Below are 27,236 nucleotides of genomic sequence, written 5' to 3' on the forward strand. Positions count from 1 at the left end.
TTATCGTGTCTCATTATTTGTTTGTCTGTTTGTTGTTTAACGCCGCACTCAACAATAACCCACATATATAACGGCTATGCAAATAATCGAGTCTGGACCAGACAATCCAGTAATTGATATCATGAGCATCGATCCACGCAATTGCGGTACGATGACATGCATCAACCCAGTCAGCGAGCCTGACCACCTGACCCCGTTAGTCGCCTTTTATGAAAAGCATGGGTTGCTGAAGACCTATTTTAACCCGGATCTTCACTGGTATCGTTTCTCATTAGGCTTTGTACAAATGCTCAACTTCTTTAAGGGCAGAAGAGCTGTGTTTCTGAAGTGAAACATGTCATGGTTTATGCATAACTTATAATGGGATAAATCTGTTAATAATCGTGAGAGAGCACACTTGGCCAAGTCGTCTAAGGCGCCGCAATTCGCTGTGCAGAGTTGCGTCCCTTGGGCACGCCAGAAACCGATGATCGTGGTTTCGAATCCCGGGTCGTCCCGACTATGTTTCTAGGTTTGTCAGCACCATACCCGTGCTCGTGTGTTTCACCAAAGTGGTAAACATGAAAGACCTGCATCACTTTGGGCTTTCCTCCCACATTAAACTGACACCCTGTGATATAAAAGGAACACTGTTAAAAGCGGCGTTAAACCCACTGACTCAGTAATCATCGTGATGCTATGACAGTGTAAACGTACCACATTGTAAGTACTGTATCCTATTCCAGGTTGCCATCACGGTGCATATGCTGATCAAAGATGTCAACGACCACCCACCAGTGTTTGATGAGGACAATTATTACATAAACGTCAGCGAGGTATGCTATTGGCAAGACAATGTAAGCAGTGTTAAGTCCCACAGAGAATCATTGTGACAAAACAGATTTCTGTTTGAAAGTAACCGATTTATAAATAGTGTTGTTAATGTCATATACTGAGAAACATGTTTTGCAAAAATGGAGCCATGTTATGTTTTGACATGGTTTCGAAGATATAATTTCTGGATTGCAATTACAAGTAAATTCTAAAAATGTGTTTACATTATAAGTTTCTTTTAGGCCTCCAACACTAATACCTAGAGGATTCCATGAGTCAAGAATCACACGGCTTGTCAAGTGTCTTGCAAATATAAAGGCCTATTAAAGACAAACTATGTTTATATGAAACGTTCGACCAATACTTAGCAGTGTCCTTGGCCGAATGCAAACCCTTTGTCTTTTCTATCAATTTTTGTTTTTTGGCGTTTCGCAAGCAATATGGCTTGTGTTTATCATCTTAAGGTGCTGTATAATGAATAGGTCATGGCACAGGTTCTCAACACTTCATACATGTTCGATCAATAACAACATGTTAGGGAAGAGAATTTATGGATGTCAACTTCTTTATGATAAACTTCCTCATGATAAAGAAGTTGATACCCATAAATTATCTTCCAAACACAACGTTGTGTTCCTCATGATAAAGAAGTTGATACCCATAAATTATCTTCCAAACACAACGTTGTGTTCCTCATAATAAAGAAGTTGATACCCATAAATTATCTTCCTTATGTGTATCACTTCCAAATGCCTTTCAAAGACTTCACATTTAGTTCTGTAGTGTGATGAGTACAACTGATGTTGCAGACAATGCCAAATGGAAGCGTGATTCCAACGCCAGTTGCTGCTACAGACAGGGATGCAGATAAAAATTCCAATGGGCGTATCTACTACAGCATCCCTGAGATGTACTCGGTCAGTATATAACACACACGTGTCTACTCCAACACTGGAAAGCCCTCATATTTCAACCAAACATTCACTGTGTTTCTATAATGTAAAACGTCAACGTCAAATATTATATTATCAGATTTCATTGGGCGTAAAAGCAAAATCGTTATCAAATTGACGTGAATGGATTACTGAAAATCGGTGATGACGCCAGGTGTTCGCGAATAGGAAAGATAAAAAAAAGATAAAGAAACCCTCATTTTATAACATGACATTGTATAAAGGTATCCAGATTATCTCCTCCGGCGAATATGGTGGTTAAAACGTTAGCCTATTATAACCAAAGACCATGGTTCGATTACTCCGAAAGGCACAATGTGTTTTCATGGTTTTCAAACGCCCGCTATTGGTTGGAGGATTCTAAAGTTGGCTTTCTCAATACGTTGTTCTTCTTTTCTTTGCAGTCATACTTCGAGATTAAAAACCCACTTCGCACTGCTCTTACCCTCATCAGCCCGTTGGATTATGAAACAAACCCCAACATGACGATACACGTCACGGCAATGGTGAGTTGAACATCAATCAATTGAACCAAGGCACGACTTGTTCCACCTCTGTGAGATTTTGTCCGTATCAGTGTTATGGAATGAGGAGGGTCTAAGAACACATGAAAACCCTATTTTGACGATTGCAATAAATAATAATAGCTCCTTTGTATGCTATTCGTTTTAAGTTAAAAGCATACATAATTATAATTTGTGTTTTGTGACAGGACCAGCCCACTGGTGGAGCAACCCAGATGACGGCAACAACGACGCTACACATCAACGTTGTCGACATGGATGATCTTCCTCCTGCTTTCGACGAGCCTTCGTATACAGGAATCGTACCAGAACTCTCACCAAAGGTACAACGCGTAATCTGATATATGTGTACATTTTTTGTCAAATACCTTCATGGTCATGTGTGTAATTACTTGCACACGGTATATGGCTAAGGGTGCTTCCGGAAGGAAGTGCTGCGCACTATTTTTGCATTCATTTATTTGTCATTTACTTCCCGAGTGCAGGTTTTTAAGGCGTAATGACATGAGGATATACGAATCTGACTACCCTGGAGGCATTGACGCATGACATTACGTGTAGGTCAATCAGTATGTCAGTACCGTTAACATTTTGAAGTATGCGTTCCTGGTCTCAAATGTGTATTAACTGAAAATACGTAATATATATTTTTTCTTCGTGAAAACATCTTCATCTTTTGTCTTCATTTCTAGTTAAGCTTGTTGTTTAACGCCGCACACAGCAATACTCCAGCTATATGACGGCAGTTTTTTAATAATTGAGTCTTGACCAGACAACCCAGTGATTAACATCATGAGCATCGATCCACGCAACCGCGATACGATGACATGCTTTCAATGAAGTTATCGAACCTAACCTCCCGATTCGTGTAGTCGCCTTTTAAGACATCCATATGATGCTGGGGGTCTGTCGTCTTACTCGGAATCCCCAAGGGTGTCTTCATAAAGCAATTTTCGTTTGACTTTCTCAAGATGTCGTCTTAAGAAGATCATCTATGTGTTTAACATACAAAGAGTCCATGAGCTGTCACACCTGTTTGAGGTGGTGTGGTCTAGAGGTTAAAGGAATGGCGCCACGCCGAGAACCTGGGTTCCATTCCCCACAGGGACACCTTATGTGAAGTTGATGTCTTGTCTCGACTGCCTTCACATGGCTGGAATATTGCGATAAGCGACTTAAACTCAAACCACTCACTCACACACTGTTTAAGCTGCCGTGTAGTATAGTATCTCCTGTAATCTTCTGTTCAAGGGGAGAGTAGTGAATGTTACAAAGGCCATCTCAGCACGTGACCAAGATGTTACAATCAACGCCCCTCTGAGGTATTCTATCAAGAAAGGTGAGATATTATACTACTACTACTACTACTACTACTACTACTACTACTACTACTACTGCTGCTGCTGCTGCTGTTGCTGCTGCTGCTGCTGCTGCTACAACTGCAACCACTACTGCTACTACTTGTACTACCCCAACTACTACTTGTACTACCCCAACGACTACTACTACTACTGCTGCTGTTGCTGCTGCTACTTCTACTACTACTACTAATAATAATAATAATCTTGCTGCTGCTACTACTACTGCTACTATTACTATTACTACTGCTGCTGCTGCTACTACTACTATTACTACTACTACTGCTGCTGCTACTATTACTACTACTGCTACTACTTCTATTACTACAACTACTGCTACTACTCCCACTACTACTTCTACTACTATTGCTACTACTACTACCATTACTATTACAGCTGTTGCTACTACTGCTGCTACTACTACCACTACCGCTACTACTTCTACTACACAACTACTACTACTACTACTACTACTATTGCTGCTGCTACTACCATTACTATTACTACTACTGCTGCTGCTACTAAGTAGAGTACACTTCAACAACCATTGTGCAACCGATATACGTATAACCAATACAGCTGTCGCAATATAGTTTTTCGAACATTATATCTGCTCAAACACAAGTTATAATCCATTATAGATATACTTGCATGTATTCACATGAATGTTTTAGCATGTCTAGGTGTTATCTTAATGTTGTTGGCAGAAACCGTATTCAAACCCAACAGCTAGGCTGGCTATTCTAACATAATCCCTTACATTTCAGCCACCAACGACTACTTCCAGATAGACTCTAACACAGCTGTTGTGTCCGTCAACAACCCACCCCCTGCCCAGGAGTTCTCCATCATGATCGAGGTGGGTCATTACCATCCGTACACACTGGCTACAACCTCAGTCGGTTAAAGGGGCGCTCGGGTAGCCTTGTGGTTAAAGTGTTCGCTCTTCACGCCGAAGGTCCAGGTTCGACTTCTCACATGGTCACAATGTGGGAGGCTGAGGCTCATTTCTGGTGTACCATCCCTGTGATAGTGCTGGAATAATGCCCAAACGGCATAACATAATACTCACTCACACACTCGCGTCTCAGTCGGTTAAAACTTAATTTAGAATTATTTTGATACGACTTTATCAAACTATACATATCATGTTTGTCAGTAAATCTGAGTTTGTAAGATTAAAAAGAAAAAAACTTAATATTACCGTTGGATCCATACAAACAGGGGGAACGGATGGCCCAGTCGTCTAAGGCGCCGCGATTCGCTGTGCAGAGTTGCGTCCCTTGGGCACGCCAGAAACCTATGATTGTGGGTTCGAATCCCGGTTTCTAGGTTTGTCAGCGCCATTCCCGTGCTTGTCGATTTCACCGAAGTGGTAAAAGTCTGAGACCTGCATCACTTCGGGCTTTCCTCCCACATTAAGCTGACACGCCGTGATATAACTGGAATACTGTTAAAGGCGGCGTTAAACCCAACTTACTCACTCACTCACTCTAATGAAGCACTTTTGCAATTCTTCCCCACCAACCAAAAAATCAATAAATAAATACAAATACAAAACGGAAACCTCATTTTATGACCATATACTGTGTATTTATATCGAGGTGTAGCTGAAGCGTTCTGAGCCTAACTATGACGGACCGCGCACACGGAGTTGATTGCTAAATATTTTTCAGCATAATCTCTCCGAGATCCATGTACTTCTGTCAACGAGGGGCGGTCGGGTAGCCTAGTGGTTAAAGCGTTCGCTTGTCACGCCGAAGACCCGGGTTCGATTCCCGACATGGGTACAATGTGTGAAGCCCAATATTGGTGTCCCCCGCCGTGATATGGCTTGAATATTGCTAAAAGCGGCGTAAAACCTCACTCACTCACTCTGTCAACGATGCTGGAGTGCCTGAATCCCACTGGTGTAGACGGCTTGCTCCTGGTGGTGTTAACAGTACATAACCTATAGCGAAATATCCACTCGAATCCGTGCTTCTGATGCAAGTTTTAATAACAGCAGAAACGATGCATATATTACATAGGCGAAACCTATTTGTTTATTTCAGGCAACTCAAATTGACAACTCGTTCAGGACAGACACGACCTTTCTGAAAATAGTGGTATCCGCCATCAACAGCAAACCTCCCACCTTCCAACAGCCGGCCTACACAGCAAGCGTCCCCGAGAGCCTGCCGCTGGGTTCCACCATTGTAACCGTCACTGCCACAGACACGGACTTTGTACGTAATCTCAAGATCCAGCGACTATTGACGCGCTTTTATTTTTTAAAGCCTATTTAGGGCTTATTAGTAAACCTCACTCACCCACTCACTCGTCCACTCACTCACGCACTCACTCACTCACTTACTCATTCACTCGTTCACTCACTCACTCATTCACTCACTCGTCCACTCACTCACACACTCACTCACTCACTCACTCGTCCACTCACTCACTCGTCCACTCACTCACTCATTCACTCGTTCACTCACTCACTCGCTCACTCGTCCACTCACTCGCTCACTCATCCACTCACTCACTCGTCCACTCACTCACTCGTCCACTCACTCACTCGTCCACTCACTCATTCACTCACACACTCGTCCACTCACTCACTCACTCACTCACTCACTCACACACACACACTCACTCACTCACTCACTCGTCCACTCACACACTCACTCACTCATTGCTATAATGCGTTGTTATTTTCTTGTCCTTCAGGGATCGAGACTGCTGTACCTATTTGCAAAAGAAGAAGATGTTTTTACGATCAATGATGTCAGGTGAGGAGAAATAAAATATCTACAAACATCACTTTTACTATTAAACCGAAATAATTGCATTTTCGACACTTATTAATAGATATTGTGTTTACAAGCACGTCCAAGCATATTATGTTATACAGTTAACTACGGTTATAACAAACTCAAGGGGACCACTAATTCTAGTTCGTTATTACCCTAGTTCGTTATATGCATATGTACAGCAAAAAGACAGTTCTTTATATACGTCAGTTCGTTATAAGCGTGTTCGTGTACCACATATTAAATAACATGATGAGTTTCAGTGTAGGGCAGGATCAGATCCAAATCACAATTTAATCATTGGGGGCGGCAATTACAGTAGGATTCACTGTACTGTCTTTTCGCATTAGGGATATGTTGCTTGTATAACTTCTTGGAGAGGCATTGAGAAGTTGGAACACTAAGTAAGGATCATAAATGGATGAACAACTTCTTTATTACAATTAGGAGCGACGTTTCGGTGTTGATTCTAACACTGTTATCAAGCACCTAGGTGTAGGTTCTAACAACATTATCAAGCACTTCGGTGTTGGTTCTAACAACGATATCAAGCACTTCGGTGTTGGTTCTAACAACGTTATCAAGCACTTCGGTGTATGTCCTAACAACGTTATCAAGCACTTGGGTGTAGGTTCTAACAACGTTATCAAGCACTCCGGTGTAGGTTCTAACAACGTTATCAAGCACTCCGGTGTATGTTATAACAACGTTATCAAGCACTTCGATGTAGGTTCTAACACCGTTATCAAGCACGTGAGTGTAGGTTCTAACAACGTTATCAAGCACGTGAGTGTAGGTTCTAACAGCGTTATCAAGCACTTCGGTGTTGGTTCTAACAAAGTTATCAAGCACTTCGGTGTAGGTTCTAACGCCGTTATCAAGCACTTCGGTGTAGGTTCTAACAACGTTATCAAGCACTTCGGTGTAAGTTCTAACAACGTTATCAAGCACTTGCATGATAAGGATCTTTGAACCTACACCGGAACGTCGCTCCTAATTGTAATGAAGAAGTTGTTCATCCATTATCTTGTCCCAGTTGCCTGTATATGTGTACATCCGAACGTGCCAATGCTTGCAGCTCTGCCGGTACCATCACTATGGACTGGGTGTAAGAAGGACACATCCTACTTAAATTACTGTCCCCAGTGATGGTTTATTTTAAGTCTACCAGGACAAGCTTAACTTTTAAATCTTTAATAGCTCAACGTTACACTGTGTTACTCGATCAGGCTTGTCACCATCATTCTACACCCCAGGATAGAGTCGCACTCAAGAATGCTCTGTCGAGAACAATCAACAAAACATATTGATTAACAAGGGATCAGTGTCATTAGGTGATATATGGAGACACATCTTTCTTGCATCATGGATGTTTGTTGTTGCAGTGGCGTCATCAAACTGAGACAAGCGTTGGACTACGAACGAGAGACTGAATATTCTATCCCCGTAGTTGCCACTGATGGACAGTTTGTAAGTAGCCCGTGTTGTGTAGATACCTATACACCAGCCACGTGCAACTCTGCCACATTTCGCTCAGCCGTGTTAGCTGCTGTCATTGCGCAGCTCCGATTGGTGCACTGCTACATTTGCAAACAATATTGTTGCAAGTCCCCGTAATTTGAATTAATCATCTCATGGAAATATACTGCCAGACCAAAGAAAATAAACACTTGAATATTGGATTTGACCAAAAACTTACAAATGTTATCAAAACGGTATCCAAAATACAACTATAATACCCGTATCAAATACATCGCTATCGATTAACCATTTCTAGTTTGTCTCAATTTTATCAACCATCAAACATGGGTGTATGCTTTCATTTGCCCGGCAGTTTAGTGTTGTTGTTGTTGTTGTTGTTGTTGTTGTTGTTGTTGTTGTTGTTGTTAATTATTGCTATTACGGCTTCACATGATGTGTACTCCCAAGATTAGATTAACTCTTTATTACTTGAGTCAGTTTCAAAACTACATCAATGAAATATTTTAATATTATTTCGAATTGACCATACATGTGAGGCAACCAATATATCGTGGTATTTTAGCGTTTGTAATTGTTCCAATGTGGTGCAATGCATGAATCCCAGTTCTTGTGACTAACCTGTGGTACAATTCATGAATTTATTATGACACCCCTGTGGTACAACGCGTGAAGCCTATTTTTATACTGGTACAATGCATGAAACCCTGTCCCTGTGACCCCCCTGTGGTGCAATGCATGAAGCCAATGTCTTGTGACTCCCCTGTGGTACAATACTTGAAATATATTCCTTATGACTCCCTTTTTGTTCAATGCATGAAGCCAATTTCTCGTGACTCGCTTTTAGTACAATACATGAAACCTATTCCTTATGACTCTCTTCTGGTGCAATGCATGAAGCCAAAGTCTTGTGACCCCATCTGGTACAATACATGAAACCGATTCCTTATGACTCTCTTCGGGTACAATGCATGAAGCCAATTCCTTATGACTCCCTTCTAGTACAATGCATGAAACCTGTTTATTGTGACCCCACGTGGTTCAATGCATGAAACCTGTTTATTGTGACTCTCTTCTGGTGCAATGCATGAAGCCTGTTTATTGTGACCCCACGTGGTTCAATGCATGAAACGTGTTTATTGTGACTCTCTTCTGGTGCAATGCATGAAGCCTGTTTATTGTGACCCCACGTGGTTCAATGCATGAAACCTGTTTATTGTGACTCTTTTCTGGTGCAATGCATGAAGCCTGTTTATTGTGACCCCACGTGGTTCAATGCATGAAACCTGTTTATTGTGACTCTCTTCTGGTGCAATGCATGAAACCTGTTTATTGTGACTCTCTTCTGGTTCAATGCATGAAACCTGTTTATTGTGACCCCACGTGGTTCAATGCATGAAACCTGTTTATTGTGACTCTCTTCTGGTGCAATGCATGAAGCCTGTTTATTGTGACCCCACGTGGTTCAATGCATGAAACCTGTTTATTGTGACTCTCTTCTGGTGCAATGCATGAAGCCTGTTTATTGTGACCCCACGTGGTTCAATGCATGAAACCTGTTTATTGTGACTCTCTTCTGGTGCAATGCATGAAGCCTGTTTATTGTGACCCCACGTGGTTCAATGCATGAAACCTGTTTATTGTGACTCCCCTGTGATACAATATGAAGCCAATTTATTGTGACTCCCCCGTGGTACAATGCATGAGGCCTCTTTTCTTGTGACTCCCCTTAGTAATATGGCTACCAGCAGCGTTCACTCCCACCCACTGTTTTATTTGTCAGTCGTAATGTTCATGCAACTATAGTTTAGCTTGTGTTAGTGTAGATGCTGACTGCCCAGAAATGTATGCGACCCTGTTGTTACAGAACACAACAGCCACTGTGACGGTGTATGTGTCGGACGTTAACGACAACAACCCTGTCTTCACACAGAAGGAGATCACAGTAGACAGGGAAAGAGTCCAAGATGAATTAATAACGAAAGTAGAGGTAAGTCTTTGAAGGCATTTACTGATACGCATGAGGAAGAGAATTTATGGATGCCAACTTCTTTATTTTGCTAAATCCTTCATCAGGTGAATGATTATACCTAATTCACCTGATGAAGGAGTAAGTATATACTCCGAAACGTTGTGTTCCTCATAATAAAGAAGTTGACATAAATAAATTCTCTTCCTTTGAGGTATGTTGATTGAAAACAGTGTAACCGTCGCATCGAGAGTATCACGACCACCATATGTTATGTGTATCTGGCATTGTTATTGTGGTCTAGTGGTAGAGCGTCCGGGGTTCGATCCCCGGCCGCGTCATACCAAAAGACGTTAATAGATGGTTATTGTTGTTATCCTGTCTGGTGCTTGACATTAAGGGGCTAAAACAAGGACTGGTCGGCTCGAAGTCAGTATACTGTGTCTGAGTGGAATATTCATGTTAAACTGCAGCATGGTATCTCAGTGAGCTAGCACTATAAATCGGCATCAGTCCGGGCTAGAAGCAGCCACACTCACAAACACGTGCATGTACGTTGCTATATAAGTGCAATAATCTCGAACGCGACGTTAAACCCCATTTCACCTCACCTCACCATTTTCATTTAGAAAACTTTAAAGTAAAAAGTCCTAAGTAATTCTGCTATTGAGACTGATGTGTAAGTCTGTACTTATTTATCACTAGTTTTGTTATCTATTTCAGGCAGTGGATTACGATTATAACACTGTACTCAGCTACTCTCTGGCAAGTCATGCAAGGTACGACTTTGGTTACTTGTTTTATTCAACGTAACAGTGTATTTGTTTAACCTTCATTTCATGACATGTTAAACAGGTGCCCCATTCAGTTCTATTCCTGTTATTTTAGAATTGTGTTGTGTGGTTACTCTGAGATCAGACAAACATTACAGGTTTAAGTTTAATGGATGATCTCAACGGAAACCTTCACATATACGGTGATGTTTGTTTGTTTGTTTGTTTGTTTGTTTGTTTGTTGTTTAACGCCGCACTCAGCAATATTACAGCTAAATGACGGCGGTCTGTAAAATAATCGAGTGTGGACCAGACAATCCAGTGATTGACATCATGGGCACCGATCCACGCTATTGGGATCGATGACATCCATCAACCAAGTCAGCGAGCCTGACCACCCGATCCCGTTAGTCGCCTTTTACGACAAGCATAGTCACCTTTTACGGCAAGCATGCATTGCTGAAGACCTATTCTACCCCGGAGTCTTTGTTCTCTGTTTAAGCATGTGCACATATGCTGGTGCGGACATTAATGTCATATCCACGATCTAGTTTTCGTGATGGGATTATTGTCTAGGGTAAGGTGTACCGGTTCTTACTTTGAATGAAACAGGCACCTCTTAAGGACAGAGCCTTAAGTACAACCCTCGTGTTACAATCTTGTATAATAATTCCTGGATTTCCAGACAAACTCTACATTTAGAAGTGTTAACTTTGGACACTTTTATTGAAGGAAGATACAAAAGCTCAACAAAACATCACAGCTATTTCCGACGAAGCTTATTCTATTAGCTTCTTTCGAAAAATCAACTTTTTTTCCCAAATCCATCAGTGACTTCAAATACATGGCAACGAAGTCTCGATGTCCTGCAAATCCTACCGGCAAGTTACCTAACGTCCAGCTGAATGCGAAAAAACATTCCCACATTGCAAAGACCCAAAGCTTTAGTCCAGTCTGTGTTGAACTGAATCGGGCATTGTAATGTGGAGCCAGATCGATCAAATGTGTGTGCAAACAAGTGTCACATACCCTACCTGGTATCTGGCAGTGTTAGCAAACAGGGGGAGCTCTTCATTCAAATACAAGACAATAGAGAAACAATCGCCATGCTTGGGTCTCCTATCATTTATTATAGAATGAAATTAAAGGAATTGTATTGTCAACCAGAATTGGCGACATCAGACGACGAACTAAATACTTCCATCATCAAAGTCAAATTTGGAATTATCTATGCTGATTCTCCACGTGGCCTGTGTTTAACTAGAAGAGTCATGGCTGATTGATACGAGGCTTTTTTAACAGCCAGACAGATTTCTTTAGAATTAATCATTGGGGGCATGTTAAAGAAATGTCCTGATGCTAGCCATTTGTTAGTATCATTTTATATGATTCGATTTTCAAGTGAAACGTTCGATGGAAATCTTATGTCAAAATTGTAAAATTGTTAGTTACTTTTCTTTTTAGTCCCTTTTTCGTTGTTGTTTTTTGTATGTGTTGATATTAGATGTCCTTGACACTTCTTCATAAAACTCTAAACATGTGAAATTTAGTTTCATGTTTATAAAGACATGATTGCTAGGAGTGTAAAAGTATGGTATGGGGATGATAGTTACAAAATATTCTTCCCTAAAAAATACATCCTCATCTTGGACAAAACATTCGTTTACACATACGTGACTAGAGACGAGAACGTTTTGTTCTTGGTTGCAGTGGTATTGTAACATTGAATAGCGTCATGTTAACTTAACAATGAGTTGTGAGCGTTGTCCTTTCCTTGAATCTGTCGCTTCCATGTTGTTTTGCCTCTATTCCCTTTCTTCCTTCTGCTGTTGATATGAACGGCATCACTTTTTACTTTACAGAAAATTGTGAGTGTTTGTTACTCACTACCCTTTTCACAAACACCTGGCGTCATCACTGATTTTCAGGGGGCACGGGTGGCCCAGTTGTCTAAGGCGCCGCGATTCGCTGTGCAGAGTTGCGTACACGCCAGAAACCTATGATTGTGGGTTCGAATCCCGCTTCGCCCCGATTATGTTTCTAGGTTTGTCAGCACCATACCCGTGCTCGTGGGTTTCACCGAAGTGGTAAACGTCTGAGACCTGCATCACTTCGGGCTTTCCTCCCGACACGCCGTGATATAACTGGAATACTGTTAAAAGCGGGTTAAACCCAACTCACTCACTCACTCACTCACTGATTTCACCTTTTTGTCTTTTACGCCAAATGGAATCAGTTTCGTTGGATAAACAAGACGGGTTACTCTCTGGCATTGACGTTTTAGATTTACAGATAAGCTGCCTTCACCTTCAGTTAGAGTCATTATTTCACGTCTTTTGAATGAGTACACAGGCATCAGCATTTTTGTTTACAATCATATTATAAACAAATTACAAAGTCACAATGCCCACAGCAGTAGTTTCTACCATACTCAATCAGATTAGTGTATTCTTGCCCCTTAGGCGCTCTGTCGTATCATTGTTTTCTTAGTTCATTACATTTTCTTTGACAAAACTGATAACTTCATTGTCTTTAAAGTACGACATTGATATTGAAGGATGTCCCAATACCAAACATGTAGAATATAGAGACAATGTTTCGTCCAAAATCTTTCCTGTGTAACACGTTGCCGGTGCACGTCCTCTTGATAATATATCAATCCAAATCTTTCATTGCATTTCATACAATGCACTAAACCAACTATGATCTTGCCAAAATTGTTTTTCGAAATATTCTCAAATTTATCCATCAGTTTGTATGGTCCTTTAACTCGTTATCCTAAAGCGACAATGCATAACAGATGTGTATAAACATGCAACGATCAAGACGTGAACCAACACCAGAAAGGAATCTGTCAAGACACATGCACTACATAGACGTTTTAAGTAATCTTATAAAATGCAACTCGATATCTTCAACATTACCACAAATCCCATCCCCAGTGACAGCTACTTGCTACAGGTAAAGCGCGAATACCTGTCGCGATTGAACCAAACATTGTGTTGTTTTTCTTCTATTTGTGCAAGACCGCTAGGCATGGCGTTCTGCCCGTCTAGCGGATTTATTCAAACTTGAAGGAGGATTCCTTCTTACTCCCAAAGCTCCGCTTTTTTGTCTCCTTGATGCCTTTTGAATCGCGGGCAACGGAAATCACTATCTATTTTAACGCTGAAGAACCTGGTGTAAATTTGTCAAGTAAGACGGCCCAAATCTTGGTCAATTTTGGCACCCGTGAATAAGCCGGCTCCTCTCTCGTGCTCGACTCTTGGTGTTCTTCCGCATTCTCCAGCATGGGGAGGGTATGTTTGTCCCATAGGTGTGACATTCTGGTCAATGTTGGGACAACCACCATTTAAACACCTTTTGGAAATATACGTGGGCGTCCGTTTCTTATGTCGGAAATGTACAACGATTTAATTTAACTTATCAAGATCATGTTGAGGTTTCTTTCCCCCAAAATAACACCAATAGCTTAGCATGGACTAGCATATTCCTTTTTTCTCTTTTTTTATTTGTATCCGAAAATCCATAGATATTTGAGCGTATCAGGGTGAACTTCGTGTGCTGTGTCGATACAGTGGTGTATAAATACATTGACATCTGAAATATGACATTACTATTGACTTAATAGAGACATTAATGATATCATTAAAGGATGGTTAATGTTACTAATGTGTATAACTTTGCAGCACTTTACACATAAAACAACCACTTCACAAAGCCATAAACAGACATTTCATAACTACTCTTGAAGTTTAAGCAAATTAAACAAATAATAATTCATGTGATCAAAATGTCCCAATGCTTTCTAAAGAAAAATAAGATAATTTAGGAGCCTCAATAAAACCTGTTTTGTTAACTTGGCAATAAAAGCGACAAACCCTTATCAATATTCATAAGAAGTATCTGCAAAAGCAGAGTCGATTATATGATTCCGACTTTATCATGAGTATGTGTTTATGAATTACTATCAAATACTGAGGACAAGATTAGGGTGTCCTGCCCCAACGGTGGCACGCGTCACAAAAACATGCAAAGGCAAGTCAATTGTTTCACCTGAAAAAAACACGGGAGCATACGGTACACGTCAAATAGGGAATTGCATCGAACATCATGTTTGTCACTGAAAGTGGAAGTCTAACATGACAGAAACTTACATAATGACCCTTGAAGTTTAAAACAAAAGGGCCCCGGGTGGTCCAATCGTCTAAGGCGCCGCAATTCGCTGTGCAGAGTTACGTCCCTTGGGCACGCCAAAAATCTATGATCGTGGGTTCGAATCCCAGTTTGCCCCGAATATGTTTCTGGGTTTGTCAGCACCATAACCGTGCAAAGTAGAAAACGTCTGAGACCTGCAACACTTCAGGCTTTCCTCCCACATTAAGCTGACACGCCGTGATATAACTTGAATACTGTTCAAAGTAGCGTCATATCTCACTCACTCATTCACTGAAACAAAAAGAAAAATGTCATTTTAAATAATTCAGTGCAATAATAACGATATATGTATTATCCATTCGGAGCCTCCCGAAAACAATGCAAGGTGATGGTCTAACATTTATGACACACCTGTTCTAAACGTAAAATGTCATAGCAAAAAGGAATTGGATGCATTCCATAAAAAGTAGAATCCAATCTGAGCCTTAATAAAGCCTCTTTTGTCAACTTGACAATACAATAGGTGAAAGTCTAACGCCAATGAAACATTCAACTCATAAAAACTCTTCAAGTTTAAACAAAAAGGTAAAAAAGCGTATTATGTTCGTAAAAAGAAAATTGACTCCATTCCATTCAAAAAAGTATGATCCATTCAGAGACCCAACAAAGCTGCTTTTGTCATCTTTACAAATATAAAATAAGGTGAGAGTTTAACACCAATGAAACAGTGTCTTTTCGTCTAGTGTATACACACCTCCCAACTTTGTTATGACGAGGGCATCTGCCTATACACACAGACAATTACTGTATTTGTCCGCATAGCTGCTGACACAGAATTACCCTGGCCGCTGCCAAACAGAGTGTATAGAAACTGTCCACTTCTTAAATATGAACGGCCTGTAAGTCCGATTGGCGAAAACTGTTGTCAATACACTCACCGCTACAGAACCGTTTTTTATGTTTCTTTCTTGCGTTACCTGTTTTCATTTTCAGTTTTTCAGTTTTTCTTTTTCTTTTTCTACGTGTGAGGGGTTGGCGCTCGGGGCAGGTCGTGACACTGTAGAGTGGCCGTGTACATTCAGTCTCTTCACAATAATTTATATAGAGAGGAACAGATTTATGAGTGATATAATGTAGTCTTTTGCAAATGTTGTGAGCAGATATGCAGATAAAACCGAAAAAAAACCTTCCAAAACTATCAGGGGCGGTCGGGTAGCCCAGTGGTTAATGCGTTCGCTCGTCACGCCGAAGACCCGGGTTCGATTCCCGACATGGGTACAATGTGTGAAGCCCATTTCTGGTGTCCCCCGGCGTGATATTGCTGGAATATTGCCTAGCGGCGTAAAGTATTCACTCACTCACTCACTCACTCACTCACTCACTCACTCACTCACTCACTCACTCAAATACTATCGTTTGAGTGTGCTGTGAAATTTTGTTGATCCCTACGGTGCCGTTCTTTTCTCGAAGTCGTCCGGATTAACGAATATATGGATTAAAGAATCATTGGGTCAAAGGGTTGTTTGTTTGTTGATTAGCATCGCACTGAGAAATATTCCAACTATATGTGATAATTGAGTCTGGACCAGATAATCAGGGATTGACATTATGGTGCATCAACAAAGTCAACGAGTCTGACCACCCGATCTAGTTAGTCGCCCCTTACGACAAGCATGGAATGCTGAAGATCAATTCTAACCCGGATATTACAGGGATGTTAAGAACAGTATCGTTCGGAAAGCAGGATTTTTCGGACTATCGGGGTCCCGACTAACGAGCTCTTTTTCTTCAAATGAATCACGTTGTCTACACTGTTAGACCTGTAAAGTCTTCTGTAAGATACTCATAGTTTTCTGTGGTTTCGAGATGCAGCAAGTTCCTCTGTGTTCAATATCTGAATCCATACAAAAAACATCAATAACAACGCCATTCCAAGAACAACATCTGAATTCCCACTCACTCGTGAATTTCCTTCATAAAGTACAAGACCCGCGAAGACCGGGGATAGAATAGGTCTTCAGCAATCCATTCTTGCCGTAAAAGGCGACTATGCTTGTCGTAAAAGGCGACTAACGGTGGTCAGGCTCGCTGACTTGGTTTATGCATGTCATCGTATCCCAATTGCGTGGATCGATGCTCATGATGTCAATCACTGGATTGTCTGGTCCACACTCGATTATTTACAGACCGCCGTCATATAGCTGGGATATTGCCATTAAATACAGACACACCGCAGTCACCGGAAACATATTCGCATCAAGCAGTCACTAGCTGTTTTATGCAGACCGTGTGGGTGGCGAGTGCTGTCGTTGGGGGGGATACGTGCCATTTCCGCGGGCGCCTTGTGATGTCGTTCGCTTTCGGTGATCCATTCATGGAATGTTTTGCGTTTTGTGAGCGATGGAGTCTGTTGAGATGGATAGTTGGGGTGGTTGTTCTCTAGTGTTGACGTTTTACATTTCCAAACAATGCCGAAACCATATTCTCTGACTCCTATAGGAATATGTACACAGGGTGGTTATTTATATGCTCGAACTATTTCTATCACTTCTCTGTAAATGCAGCATGTTATTGTTCTGCCACAACACATAATTACTAAACAATGAGACCCTTCACCATGTAGGTGTGTGTGATGTGTTAGGGGTGCCTCGGCGTGGTCATGTGGTCTCCCCCCCTGCTTGATTTAAAGCTGCGGGGCCAGAACTAGTAATTACCGTCAGTATGGTGGACGATCTCGCCTTTGTCCTCCTCTGTCCAGGGAATGCTCACAACTGAATTATAATGTACGCTTGGTCTGTCAAACCTGGAAGAAGACAAAAAGTTGGTGTCCCGACATTTCACTGTATGGTGTCACATGTCCAATAACTGCAAGGACTCTTCCTAAAGGTTAACCACATTTCTGTTTGTTTGTTTGTTTGTTTGTTTGTTTGTTGTTTAACGCTGCACTCAGCAATAATCCGGCGGTCTTTAAATAATCGCGTCTGGACTGACATCATGGGCATCGATATACGCAATATTGGGATACGATGACATGCACCAAACAAGTCAGCAAGCCTGACCACCCAATCCCGTTAGTCGCCCCTTACGACAAACAGAGTCGCCTCTGACGGCAAGAATGGATTGCTGAAGACCTATTCTCTACCCGAGTCTAACCATTTTGTATGATGGTTTAATCACATCTAAATGATCTTGTCCAGTCAGTGATCGTCATTGCACATGTCTATTGCCCTTCAGGTGCACATTTCACTGTTTGTGAGTGAGTGAGTGAGTGAGTGAGTGAGTATGGTTTTATGCCGTTTTTAGCAATATTCCAGCAATATCAAGGCGGGGGACCCCAGAAATGGGCTTCACATATTGTACCCATGTCGGGAATCGAACCCGGGTCTTCGGCTTGACGAGCGAACGCTATAACCACTAGGCTACCCGACCGCCCCACTGTTTGTGTGTGTAGGCTGCACGTGCGTTCCTTGCACTCTGTGAAAGTGGCTGCGGTTTAAGAGTGTAGTGAGTGAATGTTGTTTTACGCAGGTAACTTATCCCAGGTGTATCACGGCGGTATGTAGATTATCGAGCCGGTCCAGTCATACCAGAGGTTGATAGCATGAGCAACGTATCACACCGTCGGACAAAATGACACAATCTCAGCAAAGTAATAGAGGTTGATCAGCCGATCGTCATCATCTCTGGGTTTCAGTTGGAGACAATAACTGTACAGTACAGTACTGCAGTACAGTCGTACAGTACCTAACCGGTGAACATTCAAGGACCCCTCATATTTTCGGGAACACCTGGTGTCATCACTGTTTGATAGTGATTCAAAACACATGCTTATGATATTCATGTAGTAGGAATCGTACATCGGACACTGCTGTCAGCAAAGAGTTTTTTTATAAACTAAAAAGGATTTTGTCGCGTTTATTTCGGCGGAAGTACCTTTCTGTCACAGAATGACATTTTAATCTGCTGTTAAACTCCCGAGTAAGCACTGGTCACCACAGTGGCCCAATTGATCGGATGATCAGGCTCGTTGGCGTGGTCGATGCCCATCCCGATGCTCATAATATCAATCACTGAGACCTGGTCAGATTAGCCGTCATATAGCTCGTGTCGAGTTGGACGTTAAAACAAATAAATAGTACAATAGGTATGATGTGAGGTGAAATGATGTTTAATGTTAACGTCGCTTTTGTGTGTGTGTGTGTGTGTGTGCGTGCGTGCGTGCGTGCGTGCGTGCGTGCGTGCGTGCGTGCGTGTGTGTGTGTGTGTGTGTGTTTAACATGAATACCCCACTCAGACACAGTATACTGATTCCGAGCCGACAAGTCCTTGTTTTAGCCCCTTAATGCCGAGCGTCAGACAGAGTAACAACAAGTACCATCTTTTGAAGTCTTTTGGTATGACGCGACCGGTGATCGAACCCGCTCCGCTCTCCGGACGAACGCTCTACCACTAGACCACAGACAATAGGTATGAGGTTTTAGGGGTCTAATCTGCTCTGGAATTCACATAGGCATGGAAAACAGATGAACACTGCTTATTTCACCCGCCCATTTTGAGTCAGGAAGCTCAATTTGGCTGACATGTCTCTAACGTGTAATTACAGCCAATTGTACGACGTTGGAAACTGCAGCGTCACGTCACGGACCACCTCGGCCCACGTCAGTCCAAATGAGGACATCCATATCTCACCGTCATGAGTGTGCAGTATTTGTACGGCCTTTAGAATTGATATCCTGGAATGTAATATGTTTGGGTTTTTTGTTTTTTTTGTTTAACGCCGAACTCATATATATATGACGGCGGTGTGTAAATAATCGAGTCTGAATCAGACATCCCAGTGATTGACACCATGAGCATCGATCAACGCAGTTGGGATACGATAACATGCAACAACTAGGTCAGAGAGCCTGTCTACTCGATCCCATTAGTCCTCTTTTACGACAAGCCTAGTCACCTTTTACGGCAAGCATGGGTTGCTGAAGACCTATTCTACCCCAGATCTTCACGGGTCTTGTAATATGTAGATACTGAGACACTTCATCAGATTAGGGCCACGGGTGGCCCAGTCATCTAAGGCACCGCAATTCACCGACTTTGTTTCTAGGTTTTCTTTGTAATATGCCTCTGTTCACCCAGCAGTAAATGGGTACCCGGTAGGTACATATTAACCTTCCAATGCGTCAAAGGCAGCTCGGGTTGTATATTTCCCAGGGAGCTGAGAATGAAAATCGAGTGCATGCTGATCCTTTGACCGGGGTTACAATGTTAGAGCTTTTAGCATGCTTATGAGTGGATTTGTCGCTCTACAAATTCACATCATTATTGTAATCATGTTTGCTACCGGTGTCATTGATTTCCCGTGATCCATGCACAAAATGTGCACTGCTATGTTGCGTAAAACCCAATAGACTGGTATTTTCTGGCATTGGCGCTTTACATTTGTTTTGATTGCGTCAAACAACAAACAAAACAGCCCACTTTAATAGTATTTACTATACCCCTCCGCGAAGTGGAAGCGGGGGTATAGAGATAGGTGTTGTCCGTCCGTCCTTCCGTCCGTCCGTCCAACACGTTTCGTTTCCGGACCAGAACTCAAAAACCTTGAGAGATATCTTAACCACACGTGGCACATAGATAGGTCTAGTGGTGGATTGGTGCCTCTTGGTGGTTTGGGGTTTTTGTTTAAAATATTGTACCGACTTTGACTCAGACTGAAAATGGCGGTAGTGCTGCTTTCCGGAGCAGATCTTAAGACCGTACAATATATCTTCACAAAACTTGGCACATAGATAGGTCTACTGATAAAGTGGTGCCTTTTCATAGTTTGGGACTTTTGACAAATATATTTGTCGAGTTTCCATAGCAACGACTTTGGACATGGAGGTAGTGCTCGCTTCCGGAGTGCTGATGCCATGCACACAACCGTCCGGACATGTCATATTGGCGGGGATATGAGTATTTCATGCTTGTTTGTAGAAGTAATTGTGTTTTTTTATTGGGTGTAAAGAAATGCCTCAGTGACTACAAGCTCAATGACCTTAAAAATGTGTTGTGAAAAGTAAATTGATCGGTTCCTCTTTTCAGAGAAAGGAATTGTGTACCTTGAAGCCAATATTCTAAACTCCTACTTATTTGCTATGTATATTTCCAGCCTATTCGCCATCAACGCACAAGGTGAGCTCCGAATATCGGCCAATCAAGACAACCTGACGGAAAACCAATACGACGTGGTTGTCATAGTAACGGACAATGGCGTTCCTTCCCGTCAGTCCTCAGCGGTAGTAAAGGTCAAGTTCCCTCCCCTGAATCCGACAATTGGCAACGTGACCATGCAGGAAGCCGGGAGCGACGTTGTTTCCATCTGCCTCGGGGTTGTCGCCGCCACTCTCCTCATCATCGTCATCATCCTCGCGGTATACATAGTTAGACGGTAAGTAAGCAAAAATATCAATTTTAATTGTAAATCCGAGTCGTTTCATCTCCAGCGTGGCTCCTCCAAAATAGTGCAGGGTTATATTAACTCACATAATCACTCCTGCAAAATGAATATACACAGTACTCAAAAGAAGTTAAAGAACATCCGATTCTTTCATATTACTACAGTTAATCTGTCATGGTAATAATAATAATAATAATTACAGTGTACAAGATAGTAGTAGTAGTAGTAGTAGCAGCAGTAGTAGTAGTAGTAGTAGTAGTAGTAGTTGTGGTAGTAGTAGTAGTAGTAGTACCACTGGTGTTTATGTTTAAAACACCAGTTGTTGTTGTTGTTGTTGTTGTTGTTATTGTTGTTGTTGTTAATAAAATTATTATTATTATTATTATTATTATTATTATTATCTTGTACACTTTAGTTAAGATAGCCAACGTGTCGGTCATATTGTTAGGATACACCCTGTTCTACATCATCACTACTAATATTCCAGCCTTTCTCTGTTCAGAAGACTCCAGAGCACGGAGCAGCTGGACAAGGCCAAGAACCGCAGTTCCCTCGACCCACGTGGCATCATGTTCAAGAAGCACCCTGGCTCCAGAGCCCCGTCGCGTGTAGCCATCGACTTCTCCAACGAGGAATCGACAGATGGAGGCACGACACTAGCAGAGAACCCCTTCACCCTGGATGGCAACAGTAACTACGGTTACATCCATAGCGACGAGTCCGAGAATGACCGAGACGTGGACGAAATTCAGATCGAGACTGCTGTTATTCCTTACAGGAATGTGGGCAAATTCCCTTCTAATGCCGCCGTCTTTCCTAATATGGAAGATGAGGATGGGCTACCTATTAACGAGCTGAGTCATTCGTATCAGAACAGCTCCCTCAGCACGTTCAAGGATTCCAATGACAGCCTCCATAGTGATAGCACAAGCAGTAAGAAGGGACTTATGAAAAGTATGAACGGCATCGGGACGAAGTCCCTTCCTAATAAAAAGTTGTCGTGGGCGGGGAATGGTGAGATGCCTTCAAATAAATCACTGGTAAGTAACAGTTTTAGTAGGGGCTGACCAATTGTTATTCCGGGCGGGTGTGGCTGTATTGTTTTTTAAACATTAATCTGTTGCTCAAAAAAGACTATTAAAACACATCGTCCGAAGGACATGCTGGAGAAATACCTTGACTCCTTCCCGAGGTAGAATAGATTTGCAGCAACCCATGCTTGCCGTAAAGGGTGACTATGCTTGTCGTAAGAGGGGACTAATGGGATCGGGTGGTCAGGTTCGCTGACTTGGTTGATGCATGTCATCGATCCCATGTGGGTAGATCGATGTTCATGATGTCAATCACTGGATTGACTAGTCCAGACTCGATTCTTTACAGACCAACGTCATATTATAGCTGGAATATTGCTGAGTTCGGCTTTAAACACCAACCAAACAAACATCTAAGACTTCGTAAGAATGAGAGATAACCGATCAATTGGCTCTATTTTTCTAATAAATACGAACTGTTGTTGCAGTGTTTTTACCTTAGGAGTAGTGTTCAGTAAATACACTATTATTAACACATGCTTTTCTATTTACAGAATAGCCTAGATCACGACCCGGGTATTTCGCCGATTGACGAGAAACCAGAAATAACTGTGTATTTCTGAAGAATTGTGTATTATTGTGTATAACATTGACCTTCGTCGGACACTCTCTGTGTATGCACGTGCAATTCACGAGTGCGAGCACAAAGCTGATTCACCGATAACACGTGATACTAACACCACCGTCACCCAGCTGATTTCCTGACCAACAGTTGACAGTATTGGTGCACGCCACAAGACAACCAGATGATATTTGTATGGCAATACGCTAGTATTGTTATAGGCTTAGAGAATACCAAGGGAAGACATGGAGATTGAACAATTAACGTGACCTTGTTTGTGTCTTCTTTCAAGTGCTATTTCTAATGCTATGTACAGTGAACAGTGCAATGCTTGCATCAACTCCTTATAGGTTAATGCTGATGGTCAATTATGTATTGACTTCTGATTTGTCTGAATATGGTAGCTTGCTTGAAGCGGAGAGATGTCAAGACAGCTGATTGGTTCTTGTAAAGAGCTGATTGGCTCTCTAACTGGCCTGCTGAAATATGTGTGTCAAGGACAGCTGAAAGGAACATGTGGTTCGTTTACAGGAAAACGGCTTCGTTCGTCTTCAGGACATCTAATTGATTTGTTTAGGAATACAGCTGCTTGGATCGTCTACAGGACAGTCGATTTGTCCTTTTTGAGGACAACTGATTGGTTCGTTTCAAGGAATACAGCTGATTGGTTGGTTTTCTGGACAGCTGATTGGTCTGTGTACAGGACAGCTGATGCCATTTTTGAAGGACAGCTGATTGGTTCGTGTAACTAAGGGTTAATGTAAATATGCATGTGCGTCACAGAATGGTCATACTGAGAAACTCTTCAACCGTGGAAGCTCTTACCGGAAAGTTTTCAGTAGCCGTACGTTGTCCTCATGACCCATGCAACATGGACACAACGAGATTGCTGGAATTTGAGTGTATGCGCCATAACGTCAAGTGTTGTATCAACCAGGTGCAGACATGGAACAAACATTCCTCTATCATCATTAATACTTCAGACTAGATTATTCCTTTAAGATGTAAATTTGATGTTGGCTATTTCAACAGAACTGAATATATAACTCACACATCCAATTCCTGTGGATTGACAGTGCCACCATCGTCAGATTGAGTAAGTATTGTTTTACGCCGCTTTTAGCACTATTCAAGCAACATCACGGCGGGGGACACCAGAAATGGCTTTCTCTTGTGGTCAATCGAACCCAGACCTTCGGCGTGACGAGCTTATCATTCGACAACCCACAGACACATTCATTGACAGAACTTTCTAAAGTGTGTCAATGAAAGGAGAGCTCGGCTCGAGATGATTGGCAGCCCTTGGAAGTAATTCAAGGTCCACTTAGAATCCCCGCTAACTCATTTTTTTATTTGTACGTCAATCGAACAGTTTTATACCCGACATACGCAGGTCTGACGTCTTCCTTGGACAAAGGGTACAACTTACAACGTCGGGGCCTAGACTGGACATGGTCACCAGATCAGAGCATGCCCCCTTTAAATATGATCCGCATTGAACAAGAATTACTTCATAACAAATGTGCCTTAATCAGAATGAAGCATTCGCGTCTATCTTGCCCTATGTGTGTCATTCATGTCAGCATAATCCATGTAATATGGCGCCCTGTGTCTGAAATGTTTAATATATTCGTGGAGCGTCACGTGCACGCTTTGTACATTGCAAACATAATGTCATTAACCAAGAATGTGATGATATTCTGTTGATAAATACATGGCACTAATCAAAATCCCTCATTGGATCCTTTACACTAAGATATCTTAGTGCGGCTGTTAACGTGTTAATACAAAGACCAATTTGTCTTGACACCCCACATCATATTCAAGACAGAAATAAATGTCCAATTTTCGTTCAACAAAATAATGAACATTAATATATTTACAAAGTTACAAAAATCCTGAACTGAACATTTTATTACGTTAATCATTTGTATTGGCGATTTACGAAATTGATTCAAATATACTAAAATTAAGACAATTTACAATATAGATTACAAAATATTATGGTTACAAATTATTGGAAGAGCGCATACAGTTGGCAATCGGTTGATAATAAACTGTATAAATCTATTAACATCGGTCGGTTGTATGTCCCGCTCAACATTCATTCCTCTCTTTCCGTACTCTTTCAACATGTATATATTTCTAACACCTGTTACGTTTATATGATCTGACCTAGTATTACATTGATATGATCATTTATACGAGTATAAGCATTGTGATCCCCCAGATGATACTCCAAATGTGATTTCACGAGAAGATATTTCTTGAGAAATAAAGTCTTTCCAGAACGACGCATCTTTGTCATCCTTAGAGCCCAACAGTACCGCCAGTTGATGCTGATCGTGGACATGGGTCGTCTAAGTCCACAAGTCGACGCTGGATTCTCCTTCGCTTGCCCTGCCCCAAACTGAAGAACGTTACACATGTGGAGTCTCCTTGGGCAAGTGACTTTGTTCGAAATGTGCCTCTGTTCACTCAGCAGTGAACTGTAGAATCTATATATTTTGTATGTATATATTTTCTAGGGTGCACAAATTGACATTAGCTGTCGCTGGGAGTGACTTAATGGTGTCGGACCGGGAAGCAGAATTTATGTAATGTATAAATTCTTGGACGCAAAATGTCCGGTCGTGCCCGAAAGGCAGAATCTTAAAGGGAAGTCCTCATTCAAATTGCAGAGTTTTGTCAAATACGAACACACACTTCAATTTGCGAACGTTCAACAAAGTGTGTATTTTATAATATCGTTAACAAATATTTTAACTCATCACAAAGAAACTATGGAAAGATTGACATCTTTTAAAATTCAGGGACCGCACTCAGCAATATTCCAGCTATATGACGGTGGTCTGTAAATAAGTCTAGACCAGACAATCCAGTGATTGATATCATGAGTATCGATCTACGCAACTGGGATACGATGACATGCATCGACCAAGTCAGCGAGCCTGACCATCCGATCCCGTCAGTCGCCTCTTACGACAAGCATGGGTTATTCTACCCCGGATCTTCACGGATAACAATCTGACGATCGAGGTACACTACTTTTTTATATACTTCAGTGTGAACGACTGAGTGTTCTGATGTTGAGAAACGGCGATATTTTCATTGCAGTGAACTACACACTTGGTATTTCACTGCAGTGAAGATAATACTTGATATTTTAACTGCAGTGAACATAGCTATTTGGCGGAACTATTGTTTTGTTATTTACTTCCATTTATTGTCCTCCGCCGCGCGAAAGCGCAGAGCGGGGGACATAGTATTCACGACCGTCCGTACGTACGTCCCACCTGTTTGTTGCCGCGATATCTCAAGAACTAAACACTGGATTGTCTTCATATTTGGAACTATGGTGTATATACAGACTCCGCAGACACCAGTCGGTTTTGGTAACCTTGACCCCATTTTCAAGGTCACAGCAGGCAAATCTGCTTTTTGGAGTTTGAAAACGGTGTTGCCGCAATATCTCAAGAACTAATCGCTGGATTGTCTTCATATTTGGTACTATGGTGTATATACAGACTCCGCAGACACCAGTCGATTTTGGTGACCTTAACTTAATTTTCAAGGTAACAGCAGGGAAATCTGTTATTCGAGATGGAAAACAGTGTTGCTGCGATATCTGAAGAACTAATTTCTGGATTCCTTCATGTTTGATGATATTGGCTTTTGGAGTTGGAAAATGGGTGTTGCCTCGATATATCCAAAATTTACGACAAATAGTTCCATGGAGGTATCAAACACAGAAAATAATATTATTCAAAAGGAATAAAATATTTGGAAAAAAACACATATCGCATAAGGCGGCGGGGGACATTTCGTCACTTTGTGACAAATACTTGTTTTGTTTTTTTCACTCGTCGAATGAGACTATTCGTTTCGCACAGCCCCATTCTTGTTACCTGACCATCGTGTATTCTTTCCCTTCCAAATCGGTCTCGTAGATTTCAAGAGTAATTTTTGTTTAAGTTGTATATAATCATATCCAAATGTATGATATAGAACTTTATCATCTTATGGGTAGGTTTCTCGGCAGTATAAAGCCAAAGGATAAAAGCGATATCCGTTGGGATCATAGGCGGATAGAGATGAAAATCAGTGTCTAACTGTGACGTAGCTAAAGCATTTTACAAGTTTGGGCAACTTTGTAGATATAGATTGCGATCAATTTAGCGAGGACACTAGCCTAGTGTATTTCTATACCTGTGCTTGTAGACCTCTGCCTCTTGGAACCTTTTCCCCACATTAAAACAGTTGTATTTGGTCGTAATATGTCCGAATTGATACCTTGTTTTCGTTTTGTCGCTGTGTGTATA

General features: G+C 41.6%; 1 protein-coding gene across 5 annotated transcripts in view; it reads left to right on the forward strand.

Annotated features, from left to right (window-relative positions):
• LOC139447646 (protocadherin gamma-A4-like) overlaps positions 1-25,198 on the forward strand; it is a 65,651-nt gene extending 40,453 nt beyond the window's left edge. For 4 of the 5 annotated variants that reach the window (XM_071229063.1, XM_071229066.1, XM_071229062.1 and 1 more), the window contains 14 exons: positions 726-815; positions 1,623-1,730; positions 2,171-2,272; positions 2,479-2,613; positions 3,542-3,629; positions 4,416-4,507; positions 5,703-5,876; positions 6,361-6,422; positions 7,829-7,913; positions 9,790-9,912; positions 10,615-10,670; positions 20,974-21,252; positions 21,749-22,301; positions 22,847-25,198. In XM_071229063.1, coding sequence (XP_071085164.1) covers positions 726-815; positions 1,623-1,730; positions 2,171-2,272; positions 2,479-2,613; positions 3,542-3,629; positions 4,416-4,507; positions 5,703-5,876; positions 6,361-6,422; positions 7,829-7,913; positions 9,790-9,912; positions 10,615-10,670; positions 20,974-21,252; positions 21,749-22,301; positions 22,847-22,915 — 2,016 coding nt within the window. In that variant the 3' untranslated portion in view covers positions 22,916-25,198. The remainder of the gene's footprint in view (positions 1-725; positions 816-1,622; positions 1,731-2,170; positions 2,273-2,478; positions 2,614-3,541; positions 3,630-4,415; positions 4,508-5,702; positions 5,877-6,360; positions 6,423-7,828; positions 7,914-9,789; positions 9,913-10,614; positions 10,671-20,973; positions 21,253-21,748; positions 22,302-22,846) is intronic. The other variant, XM_071229068.1, reaches the window with a different exon arrangement.
• The last annotated feature ends 2,038 nt before the right edge of the window (positions 25,199-27,236 follow it).

Source organism: Haliotis cracherodii, unplaced genomic scaffold (assembly GCF_022045235.1).
Source record: "Haliotis cracherodii isolate W230 unplaced genomic scaffold, xgHalCrac1.p SCAF_7, whole genome shotgun sequence".
NCBI classification, from domain to species: Eukaryota; Metazoa; Mollusca; class Gastropoda; order Lepetellida; family Haliotidae; genus Haliotis; species Haliotis cracherodii.